Here is a 12,073-nt window from a genome sequence, read left to right as displayed (position 1 = left end):
GTCCCGCCCGCGCGCCGGCGGGCGGGGGGCGGCGGGAGCGGGCGGGGGCGGGACGGGACGGGACCGGACGGCACGGGGAGCGCGGAGCCCCGGCCCGGTCCGGTCCGGTGTCCGGAATGCGCCGCAGCGCCCGGGAACATGGGCCGGCAGAGCCCGCCGCGCAACGGTGTCGGCGGCCACGGTACGGGCTGGGCCGGGCCCGGCGGGCGGGGGGCAGTGGTTCGGCTGAGGGGGCGGGGGCTGGAGCGCCCCCTGCGGGCGCGGCGGCGCCCCCTGGCGGCGGGGCGGGGCCGGTGCTGCGCTCGGAGCCGCCCCGGCGGGAGCGGGCGGGGGAACCGGGGGTCTCGAGGATCCGGGGACCGAGCGAAGGGTCCGGCCCACCCCGCGTATGTGCGGAAGTAGCCGGGTGCGGTTGATGCTGCCTGAGCCGAGCCGGGCCCGAGGGCGGTCCCCGGCAGTCATCGAGGGCTTTGCGGCAGCGCCGGGCTGGCCAGACCTGGCGAGGCCGTGTGTCGGTGCCCGAAGCCTGCAGCGGTGCGGAAGCACCGACGGACTCCTCTGGGTTTTAGACCGCCCTCACCTTGCGTTTGTGTCTCTTCTTCCTGGGGTGAACCTGCGAGTTAACGTCTTGTGGTTGCATAAAACATTTTTTGAAATGCACTGGTTTTGATAATACTCGCAGCTATTATCCCCTGTGTGTTTGAAAAGTGCAAATATTGCGGTCTTTTTTAGTAAGTTTGAGAGGAGGAGCCCGCAAGATGTGCTGCTTCCTTCCCACTACTCCTTAAGTTCTTTGTGTGTGAACAGTTCTTTCTCCCGTAGGCTTTGTCTCCTCCTTCCCGAGGCATCGGTATGTGACACCCAGGGTGTGCGTGTGGCAGGGGATCAGGCACAGCTGGGGGTAGGGAACTGGCTGGGAATAGGGAACCGGCTGAGCAGAGCCGGCTTCTGTTGTGCAAATAACTCTGCTTGCACAAGGGACCGGAAAGGAAATAAACTGTAGTCACTCTGTGAGCGAGAGGAGATTGAATGCTACCAGGATCTTGGAATTCGGAGGGAGGTGGAGCTCTGTTGTAGGCTGTTACAGCTTGTTTTGATCCAAGAAGTGTTTTAAAAGGGTCTTTGAGAAGGAACAGCATCCACTGCTCGACCTACTTAGCGTCCATGTGTGTGAACAGCCTGCCGGCTCCCTGCAGACCTCGCTGAGCGCTGCACTCCCAGCCAGGAGCTCGCAGGAACAGGGCCGGGGCAGTGGCTGAGGTGCCACGTGGGCAGAGGAACGAGCTCCCCTATCTCTGCCGGGAGGGCGCGGCCTTGGGAAACAGCTGTTTCTCCATTTTAATTCCTCCCACCCCAAATCCTATTTGGACATGTCCCTTATAGAACGAGTCCTGTTTGATCCCAAGAGTTGTTGCATCTATGGGAAAGGCAGTGTTTGTGGCCTCATCCTGCACTCCAGTCCTGCAGCTGCTCAGCAAAGCCTCCTTACTGGGAACTCCTCCAGTGTGGGATATCGAGTGGCTCTCGGCTGCTTCTCTCTTTCCTCACATGAGGAAGCGGTGACAAATTCCACCATGTGGTGTGAAGTAGTGTCCCTTCTCCACTCCCTGGGAAGCACTCTGGTGTCCTGTAAGTGTGTCTAACCCCGAGCACTGTGCTTTGTGTGTTACCTCCTTCCCTCCCTGCCCCAAGTTCCTGTGCTCCTCAAAACAGTAGGAATTATTTCCTACTGGCTGAGCTGTGTGTGTACTTATGGCTGGCAGGTTTGTGTTTGTTATAGGACAAGTCAATGTGCTTATGATTCTTTAACTCTGGTATAATTATGTCCTTTCTTGTGTCTGTTGCTGTCAGTGGAAATACTCAGGCTTCTTCCTAGGACGGCTGCACCTGGGAGTCGGTAGGAACACAGTTTTGGGAACACTTTCCTAACCTTTCTTTGAACACTTTCCTAAGTCCTGGTCTTAGGAAACACTTGACATCTGAGCTGGCAGCTGCATCAGAGGGCAAAGAGTTTCAGGATGGCTTTGCAGGGCTGTCTTGATCCTGTGTGGAGCCATTGGGAAGGACAGGAGCCAAGGGCTCCGTCTGGGCACTACTGGTGGCTCTGGTGTCAGGAGGAGCAGTGTTTGCCTCCTACAGTGGGACCCACAGGATAGGGAAGTAGTGAAAGTGCCCTTTGAGGTGCTCCCAATGCTGAGCCTGCAGAAATGGGGACACTCAGCTGGAGAGGTCCCCACCAGAGTCATCCCTGTCCTGACAGTGTGATGACTGTCCTGTGTCATCTCCTTGTGTGACATCGCTGTGAGTGGCTATTGCTAGCCCCCACTGTGTGCTGGCACTGCCTGTCAGCTCACATCCCTGTGACCTTTTGCAGACTTTGATGCTAAGAAGAAAAGAAAAGTGGCAGAGATTTACCAGGCTCTGAACAGTGACCCCATCGACGTGCCAAAGCTGAGGCGGATGGCGATCAGCGAGGGCGGGCTGCTCACCGACGAGATCCGGTGCAAAGTGTGGCCAAAGCTGCTCAGTGTTAATACAGACGACCTGCCCCCTCTTCCAGGTATGGAACAGCCTGGACTCAGCTGCTTGGAAGGAACAGCTCAGTGACCTTTGTCCCTAAAGGAGGGATGTGCTTTCTGACCTGCCTTTTACCTGTGCATGTTGCATTTCCCAGTAAGCTCATGTACAAGCCCAGTAAGCTCACTGCAGCACCAATACTGTGTTGTATGTAAACAATACATCACTTCTAAAAACAAGATTTTTCTTTAGTGGTAGTCATGGAATCAGTTCATTGTGGATGCAGTCAGCGTAGCCCTGAGCATTAGCTGACATATGTAAGTTCACCTGCAGCAGAAAGAATCAGACTTGATTTGTTTTACTCCTTTGAAGAGGTGGCTGTTCTGAGCCCTGGTGTGGCCAAAATTCTCCCGATGTGTCTCTTCCAGGCAGCAGTTTGTTGTGTGAAGCACACGTGGCTTTTTGGTCAGAACAGGCACAGGAACAACCTTCCTGGTGAAGTATCCACATGGTTTTTAAGCCTTAGCAATGCAGGAGCTCTAGGTCCTGTAGCTTTAGAGTCACCCAGGACAGATTTTGTTGTTGTTCTTGATTCTGTGGTTGTTTGGAAATGTGTATCCCCCCACCTCAGTCAAGAACCGAGTGGCATTAGGATGATGTAAGTGACCAAAGCTGCTGGAAGACAATATTTAACTTTACATGATCCCATAGAAGGAATTTGCTAGCTCACTGAACTTTTCTGTTTTAACTGTCTTAGCTAACCCTGGGTGAGATTTTCCTCTAAATTGTTTCTATTTTATAAATGATTCTTTGTGGCCTTCATAGCATTCCTCCAGTGCTGCTGCTGAGTACACTTTGAATTGCACAGCAAAACTGTGTAGCAGAGATGTTTCTAGGAGTGCTGGGAGTGCTGCTGTCAGTTTAAGCATTTTAACATGTGTTGTCTAAAGAAATAATTGTCTCATTTGCTGTTAGTGTCAGAGCGTGTGGCAGTGAAAGTGCAGGGACAGGGCTGAGGTGTGACGTGAAAAAGGGGATAGACAGTGGAGTAGGGGGGTGTGTGCAGCTTCATGTCCACATTCAGCAGGGATCTTCCCAGCTCCTCACCTCACTCTCTTCCCAGTACCATTGCACTGCTTCATGTTAATCCTGTTCCTCTTTTTCTCAGCAGGGAAGGAGCTGCGAGAGGACAATAAGGATTACCAGCAAGTGTTACTGGATGTGCGGCGATCCCTGCGCCGCTTCCCACCAGGTGAGGGGGGTTCTGCTCTTCCCACTCTGCAGGGGCAAGAGCAATGCTGTGGGGCTCCTCCTGGCTCAGACCTCCCTGGGAGGCTGCAGAAGGTGGCATTCCATTATTACTCCAAGGGCCTGACTTCTAGAAAACCTTTTCCATGTGAGCTCACAGCAGCTGCTTCTTGCGGTGAAGCCCTTCTGCAGCCATCAGTTTCCTTCAGCTGTCTCTGCACAGATGGTTTTTGACATGGCTTTTCCAACGTTCCACTTCCCCTGCCCCACTGTGCCCCTCTGCCAGGAGGCTGCTACTGGCAGACAGTTGCAGCAGAGAGAGGATGGATCCTGCATGGATCTTGTGCACCATGAGCTGTTGAGATTAGGACAGATGGAAAGCTTGAAACATGCCATTTGCTTCAGTTTATTTTAGTCCATGGTCTAGCTCAGGGGCAGGGAAGGCAAGTTTGTCTGTGCTTAGAACAACCCCTGGTATAAAACAGTCTCAAAATCAGGTTCTTGCACCAAATTTAACAGAACTTAGAACATTTAGAAGCAAAATGGTTTTGCAGTTGTTTAGTTCTGATGGGAGGCTGGTGCCTTGTGTTATTTATAAAATGCTAAATCCAGCAGCTCTCTGTGCTGAGCAGTCGTTATTTCTGGCCAGAATCTACCTCCCCCTTCTGCCACTTTTATTTTGTATAAACACTTGATTCACTCTGATTCTTGCAGGCATGGATGCTGTGTGCAGGCCTGATTCCTGGAGGCTCTGCTCCTACAGATTTTTTTGCCCTTGAATGACAGCCTCCTGCCTATTTTTAGCTGCATTAGGGAAGCAGAGGAAAAGGAGAACTTTGTCATTGCAGGATCTCCACTGGGACTCTCTGGTTGGCCTTTGGATGTTTCATCTGTTGACAAGGGCTGCCAGTAACTGGCTGCAGCTGTGCAGGGCAGGAACAATGTTTTCCCTGTGACATCCTGTCCCTAAACACGTGTTGTTAGCAGGGGACTGATAGAAAGTTGTGCTGGTGGAGGCCTCACAGTCTGATGCAGTTGGCATAGTTTCTGTGAAAATGGGTCCTGTTGATTTTTTTTCTAGAGCTCCTGGGAAATTAAAAATTACTAAAACGTCCTCATCTGTGCTGGATGTGTAGAACAATTCTCTCTTCACAGCAGCACTGTGCAAACATCTGTAAACCCTGCTCCTGTCCTCAACAGTGGCTTCCTTGCAGATAAGGGTTCTGCAGATCTAAAGATTAAACCTCTCAGTAATTGGCCAGATTCCCCTGGTCTTGCAGAGTTTTGGGAGACAGCATTAGGGCTTTGGATAGTTTTTTCTGCCAGTTTTACCACCCACCCCTTCTACACCACATCCCTTGGGATCAGGCAGGTTAGTAAAAGCACAGGTGCTCTCCTTGCACACCACAGTCACCCTTGCTCCCACAGCAGGCACTGGTAGGTGACACAGCTGTGCCACCTCTGCTGTTCCCACAGGGATGCCAGATGACCAGAGGGAAGGATTGCAGGAGGAGCTCATCGATATCATCCTCCACGTCCTCAAGCGCAACCCCCAGCTGCACTACTACCAGGGATACCATGACATCGTGGTCACCTTCCTCCTGGTGGTGGGGGACAGGCTGGCCACAGCACTGGTGGAGAAGCTCTCAATGCATCATCTCAGGTACTCAGTGGGAGGAGAGGAGCCAACTGCGTGTCCTCAGGCTGTGGGGACACCTGTGCAGGTAGAGCTGGCCTGGAAGGGTATGCAGAGCCTTGGGTTAAAGCAGCTGCCTGTCATGCCTGTACCCAGAGGGTGATTGAGAGCAGCCTGACCACACAACAGCACGTGGCTTTGCAGGGAGCTGTGCCCTGGGGAAGGGATAATTGAAGGCTGTCAGTTAATTTGTAGCATCTCTTGGCGTTACGCACATGCATTATCCGTGGTTGTGTGGCTGTCAGGGCCTCTCCCTCTCCTGTGGGCTGGCTCAGCACCTGCCTCCCTCTTGTCCTTGCATAGCCCTGGGCAGTGTGTCCTGTACTACCAGTGTCCTTTACCCCACATGAAAAGTCTTTCCTGTTTTTGCACTGAAGTAAGACCAAGCTTCCAGCTGGAGAGTGTGGTTTGGAGGGATTATCTTTCCTCTCCCAGGCAGGAGTCAGATTTTGGGTACTGGAAAGGCTTTACGGTTTTTGTGTGCACTGCAGCAAAATAAGAAGTGTCAGCTGACAGCAGCGTGATGGTCTGGGCCTGGGTTCTGTGTGCAGGTCAGCCCTGTGTGTCCCAGACAAGCTGGAAGGAGGCTGCTCCAAAGGGACAGAATGCCTTGGGGCTGGGGTTAAAGCAGCCCTGCCAGCAAGGCTGTTTATTGCATGTACTTCACCTTCTGCTCGCTGACGTTGTTGCTTGACAAAGCTCCTTTTAAATCTTTCCTCAGGGATTTTATGTACCCAACGATGGATAATACCAAGCAGATTTTAAATTACCTGATGCTCATCGTAGACCAGGTGAACCCTGAGGTGCACGACTTCATGCAGAGGTATGCAAATGTTCTCTTAGAGCCTCCTGGCTCTCCTCTGCCCGTCTCAGGTTACTGTTCACAGGGCCATTTTCACCAGCACATCCCCAGCACCACAGTGGCTTCCTCAGGGAGTCAACAGCTGTCCCACAGCTGATGGTGTCACCCCAAAGGCATGTGGCACTTGTTTCTGATCAGGCTCAAACCTGTGCTGCCTATATGAAGGGGTTTTACATGGTGCCATCTTCAGCCCAGTTGTCTGCAGTCTGTATTGGTAGGGCTGGGGATTTGGGGACAGTGTTGTACAAATGCTACAACTGCTTCACATGACCACTTGTGTGGCTGGTAGGACCTTGCTGTAGTTTGTTGATAGTTCTGGGGATAATTCTGAGACAGAGTGAAAATTTAACAGGGCAGAAATCCATTTGGATTTAGGTGAAATGTGCCACTTTGAACTTGCTAGCATAAGTAAAATATGCTGTTTAGTCTGGTAACTGCAGCACTAGTAAAACTGCCCCAGCTGAGGAGAAAGAATGCGAATTTCCAAGCTTAAGAGATAAGAGACTCCTTGAACCTTGAAACAGACAGGGCAGAGTGACCCAGGAGTTCTTTCCATACTTTCTGATAAAAAACTAGCTACAAGTGTAACTAGCTGTAAGTGTAACTCGAAATCAGCAGAATGAATATGCATGAACCTATTGTGAAATTCTATGCATATGTAAAGTAGTGAGGAAGAATAAAAAGGGATCAGGAGTTCTCAGAGGCACGCCTGTCTTTTGAAGGGGAACGATCCCCCACATCCGTCCAGCGCTGTAATAAACATACCATCCCTACAAATCTTTATAGGAATTGTGGGGTTTTGATTTTTCGTCCTTGTTTCAATTCCCAGATTTTGCATTAGGGACTCACAGGTGTGTCTGGGCAGATCAAATCAGAAGCATGAAGGTGAACGGGAAGAATCAGTTCAGAGCCCTTTTTTGGGCAGCTTTGTGTTTTTTTCCACAGCCAAAATGTCCTTTGGTACCAACCCTGATTGCAAACTCCCAGAATTAGTAAGCCCTCAGGGTAGGAAGGAACCCAAACATCTGTCTGTGCTACAGGACTTCAGTTGTCCTCAGGCGAGCAAGCCAGACAGTGCCATGATACATGACACATTCAGGGTCCCCTGAAAGCAGAATTTAGCCTGTGCTGTGGCCCCACTGGATGTGACACAAGTAGTGGCAGCACTTTGCCACAGGGGGTGGCACAGGGGATAAACACTTTTTTGTGTCAGAGGTGCAGTTCCTGCTCTAGGGGGGTTCAGTGCTCCACTGAGAGCCAGCTCTATTTCCCCAGGCATGGCTGTCCAGCGCAGGGCTGGCTTGAGAGCATTTCATCCCTGTTTCCAGGCTGACCTCATGGCTCTTTCTCTCTGTAGTGCGGAGGTGGGAACCATCTTTGCTCTCAGCTGGCTGATCACCTGGTTTGGCCACGTTTTATCTGACTTCCGGCACGTTGTGCGATTATATGACTTCTTCCTGGCTTGCCACCCGCTGATGCCCATTTATTTTGCAGCTGCGGTAGGTATTGGTGAAATGGTCAGGGATTAACTGCGCTGTTCTGAAGTGGTAGGAGTTTGGGGCTGCAGAAGGAGGCTGCAAACCCAGTGCTGGTGCTGTCCCCAGCTGTACCTTGCTCTGCAGATTCAGTCAGTGATGTTGTTGGTGATGATAAAGGGCAGGTGAGAACTCAGGGCAGCCTGAGGGTGGCCAAATGTGCTGGCTGTACCAGTTCAATTCTGTGGAGGCAGCGTGACACAGTGTTTTTATTTCCTTTCATGTGCTGGTCCTGCTTCTGGTCACATACTGCGATGCCTGGCTGGCTGGGGACAGCCCTGCACTCTGCATCCACCTGCCCATCCTTTGATAGCAGGAGGATGAAGCAAGCAGCAAGTCATGAAATCAAACCCTGCTGAGGTTCTGCCCCCACCTCTGGCCTGCCAGTAGCAGGTTCTGCTGAGCAGACAGACCTAAGTACCCTAAAAGAGGCTTCCCATGGCCTCAGAGTTTCAGAAGAGGTTTGGCATTTCTCTTTCCAGTGAATGCTTCACTGCAGCATATCCTCTTGAAGAAGGTCTTTCAGCTGGAAGTAAAGTGGTTTTTTTCTTCTAGCTCTGAAACAAGTGCCAGCATGTGCCAAGGAGTTGTCCCGACTTCCTTGTCTGTCCTCCTCTCACTCCTCTGCAGATTGTGTGGCACCGGAAGCAGGAAGTTCTGGACTGCGAGTGTGACATGGCCTCTGTCCACCACCTCCTGTCCCAGATCCCACAGGACCTTCCTTATGAGTCTCTGATCAGCAAAGCCGGGGACATTTTTGTCCAGTTCCCGCCTTCCAAACTCACCAAGAAGGCAGCTCAGGCGGAACGGTGAGTGCTGGGCAGCCCATGTGTTCCCTGCATCCCCTTGCCAGGTCTTGCCTCCCTGTGGAGGTCTTCCTGACTGGAGGCTGGTCCCAGGGTTGAGCGGGGAACATTCCTTGACCTGTTCCTTCTCTTGCAGAACTGCGGCTTCCACTTTTAAGGACTTTGAGTTGGCATCAGTGCAGCAGAGACCAGACACTGTGTTGAGGCAACGCTTCAGAGAGCGGCTCCGAGGGGAGGAGCGGCTCCGAGGGGAGGAGCGGACAAAATCCGTCTTGACAAAGCCCCGGACCAACCGCTTTGTCAAGCTGGCAGTGATGGGGCTGACGGTGGCACTGGGAGCAGCTGCCCTGGCTATGGTAAAGAGTGCACTGGAGTGGGCACCCAAGTTTCAGCTGCAGATTTTCCCCTGAAGCTGGAGGAAGGGCCTTTGCTGTCACTGCGTCCATCCCCAGCAGGAAGGGCTGATGTCTGATGAAGGACGTGTCCAGAAACGACCTGTCTGAAGATTATTTTTTATTCTTACTGCGTCCAGTAATGCTTTTGGCCTTTGTGACAGAGACTGAGGGAACCAGCCCAGCAGGACGGTTCCCCACACCATGCTCACCTTGTTCCCCTCTCCCTGTGCAAGGGTGAGCAGACAGGCATTCCTTCTGTCTCCTGAGGAACCAGAGGTATGGACAAATTTGGCTGTTCAGGCTGTGCTCAGGTGACTATACAGAGGGAGAGCTCTGTGTGGGCTGTGCCCAAAGGATCCTGTGTTCTCCGTTGGGGAAAACTGGTGGGAGTGAGAACAGATCTTCGCCTGGAGGAGAGTGTCAGCAGGGTTTGTTCTGGGTGCTTGCGTGTGTGAGGGTGGAGGGCGTTGCACTCCTGAGGAACAGGGCAGCCCTTTGGCTCTTCATTGCTCCAGTGTGCCCCACAATCTGCCTTCAGCTTTGCTGGTGCTCCAGCTCTTCCCTGTGGACACCGTCTGAGCAGAGCCAAACCTTTCCCACACCCCAACCAGCACAATGCTGTGAGCTTCTCTTCAGTGTGTAACACTCCCTGGCTCTTTTTGCTTCCACATTTTTGCAGCCTGATATGTTTGTAGAGGCCAGGAGCAGACCTTAGCTCCCCTCAGCTCTCAGGCACTGCCACTGCTGTGCTGGCAGTACTGTGACCTGGGGTTAGTGAAGTGAGCACAAGTGCAGTCACCCTGCCAAAGGTGTGTACTGTGATGTGCCAGGTTATGCTACCACAAGTCTTGGTGGCACTGTAAACACCCATTGCAGACTTCTTTAGTAGCTCTGGAAGTGGACATTAACATGCCCACATGGAGAAAGGCTTTTTCCACCTCATGAAACACTTTGCACAGGGTAGAAGTTGTTGCACTAGGAAATGTGACAAAAACCTCCCCTATGAGCTGATCAGGCTTCAGCATCACCTCTGGAAATAACACAAGGGGTTTCCCAAAAAGGCCACCCTGACCCCTGCATAGCTCCCATCTCCCCACCAGTTCCATTGGCAGTCCCAGCGCTCCCTGCCCTCCAAGCTAAGCAGCAAATCCTTATAGATAACTCAGTGTCTCACTGAGACAGAGCCAACAGACACTCTATGCCTCTACCTCTCCCCCAAGCTGCTAAATCTCCTTCAAGTGTCCTTACCTGTCCCTCACGGCTCCCTCCCGCTGCCCCATCATTGCTCTGTTGTGCCCAAAGCCATCTGTGCCATGCCCAGGGTCTGCACACCTGAAAAGGAGGTGTTGGTTGAAGGCATTTTGGGATAGAGAAGAAAACTCATGCCCTGCAAAGCTCAGCACCCCCCACTCCTACCCTTCTTGGTCCATAACCGCCCTGGGTGTGTTCTGGTTTGCCCCATGGGCCCTTGCTCATGGAAGGGTTGTGCCTTTCTGGCCATAGGGCAGATGGGCAGTTTTCATTTCTGACTTGTGTTCCCATGAAGCCCTGAGCAGGAGTTCCCTTTGCCTCTGCAGGTGAAATGTGGAGTGTGTGAAACCGCCCTTGTCCAGGCAGGCAGCCAGACCTGTTCCCTCCTCTCCTCAATGGTGCCAGCGGCCTTGGAGAGACCTGGGGTTGCTCAGGGGGCTCCTTCCAGTGTGGCTTTCAGAGCCCATTCCTGGCCCCTTGGCACCCCCAGAGCAGCAGAGCAGGACTGGGGCCTGGGTCACTTTGCACTTTAGAAACCATTGGTGCAGGAGAGTGTGGTGACCTGGGAATGTTGCTGGAGGGCCCAGGACTGCTCTGTACACCACACTGGAGGAGGGGATGGCTGGAGCCCCCCAGGAGGAGCCCCTGCAGCCCCTCCATTCCCTGGCCATGATGCACTTTAGTTCTTGCGTTGTCCCCGGGGGTGGGGGGAGAAGGGCCTGGGAGGAGACCAGGGTGCTTCAGTTACTCTGTACAAAGACTTATACACCCCCTGTAAATGCAGATTTCTACAAGCCCTAAAACTGTAAAATAAACAGTTACTAAACACACTTCCTACCCTCTGCAGACCAGGGCTTCCAGATCTGCTCTTGTAGCACCCTGGGGCCCAGAACTGGCACCTTCCCTGCGGTGGCCAGGCCGGCTCAGTGTGGCCTCACAGCCAGCAGCCCCGTGGGAAGAGGAGCAGGAGCAGAGCCAAAGGGTGTGTGCATGCCCCGGTCACCGTTCTCCATCCATCTGCCTCCCTCTGGGCCAGTGCCAGGCCTTGTGTGTGCTGCTGGCTCTCCGGGGTGTCCCCCCCATCAGCAGCGTGGGGCTGGAAATAGCCCGAGCTCCCAGCCTGCCCTGTACCCCAGGCCGGGTGCCTGGCTGCAGGAGGAGATCCTGGGCATGATGCCCAATTCCCAGGGCATGCTCTGCTGAACTGGGGTGATGCAGCCGCCTTGGCCAGCCTGGAAGCGGTTTTGTCCGGATGGCTCAAGGCTGGCAGCCGTGTTGGTTATTTTTAATTGCCTGTGGCTTCTGCAGGAGCCATTTTCTCAACAGTGCTTGGAGCCCTTTGGGAGGGACACCCTTTGGGCAGCAAGGGGGAAGGAGGAGTGGTGGCAGGAGGTACGTGGCACCTTAGGGGTAGCCAAGAGGCCACTGCTGCATGTAACTCAGAACCAGGCCAGTGGCAATGTGTGATGTGCCTGTGTGGCCCTGACCTTACCGAAGTGATGGGGGCAGTGGTGATGGCCAGTGAGCTCTGACTGTGGCTGCCCCATGGTCCCCCCTGCTCCCAGCAGTGCCCCTGCAGAGAGGAATCCCATTGCCGGGGGCTGCAGTGACGCCGCACTGGAACATTGCTGTCCCTGTGCTACCACCCAGGCCCCGGGCGGTGCTGGGGGCTGTCCCGTGGGTGCAGCCTGCAGACTTGGGGGGTCACCGTGGCATGGACAACCCCTGCACTTCTCCCTCCCTCGGGGACAGCCCGGTCCCCA

General features: G+C 53.5%; 1 protein-coding gene across 2 annotated transcripts; it reads left to right on the top strand.

Moving 5' to 3' along the window:
• Positions 1-13: 13 nt before the first annotated feature.
• TBC1D20 (TBC1 domain family member 20) lies at positions 14-11,140 on the top strand. 2 transcript variants are annotated; one of them, XM_053993016.1, is made up of 8 exons: positions 14-181; positions 2,375-2,560; positions 3,689-3,769; positions 5,242-5,428; positions 6,183-6,284; positions 7,681-7,822; positions 8,489-8,667; positions 8,801-11,140. In XM_053993016.1, exons 1-8 carry the CDS (start codon positions 139-141, stop codon positions 9,072-9,074), a joined length of 1,194 nt encoding a protein of 397 aa, XP_053848991.1. In that variant the 5' UTR covers positions 14-138; the 3' UTR covers positions 9,075-11,140. The 2 variants fall into 2 exon arrangements, with proteins under 2 accessions (XP_053848991.1, XP_053848990.1); XM_053993015.1 differs by having other exon boundaries at positions 3,686-3,769.
• The last annotated feature ends 933 nt before the right edge of the window (positions 11,141-12,073 follow it).

This window comes from Vidua macroura, chromosome 17 (genome assembly GCF_024509145.1).
Source record: "Vidua macroura isolate BioBank_ID:100142 chromosome 17, ASM2450914v1, whole genome shotgun sequence".
Classification (NCBI taxonomy): domain Eukaryota; kingdom Metazoa; phylum Chordata; class Aves; order Passeriformes; family Viduidae; genus Vidua; species Vidua macroura.
The sequence above is the reverse complement of the archived record's forward strand: the minus strand, read 5'-3'. Positions and strand labels throughout refer to the sequence as shown.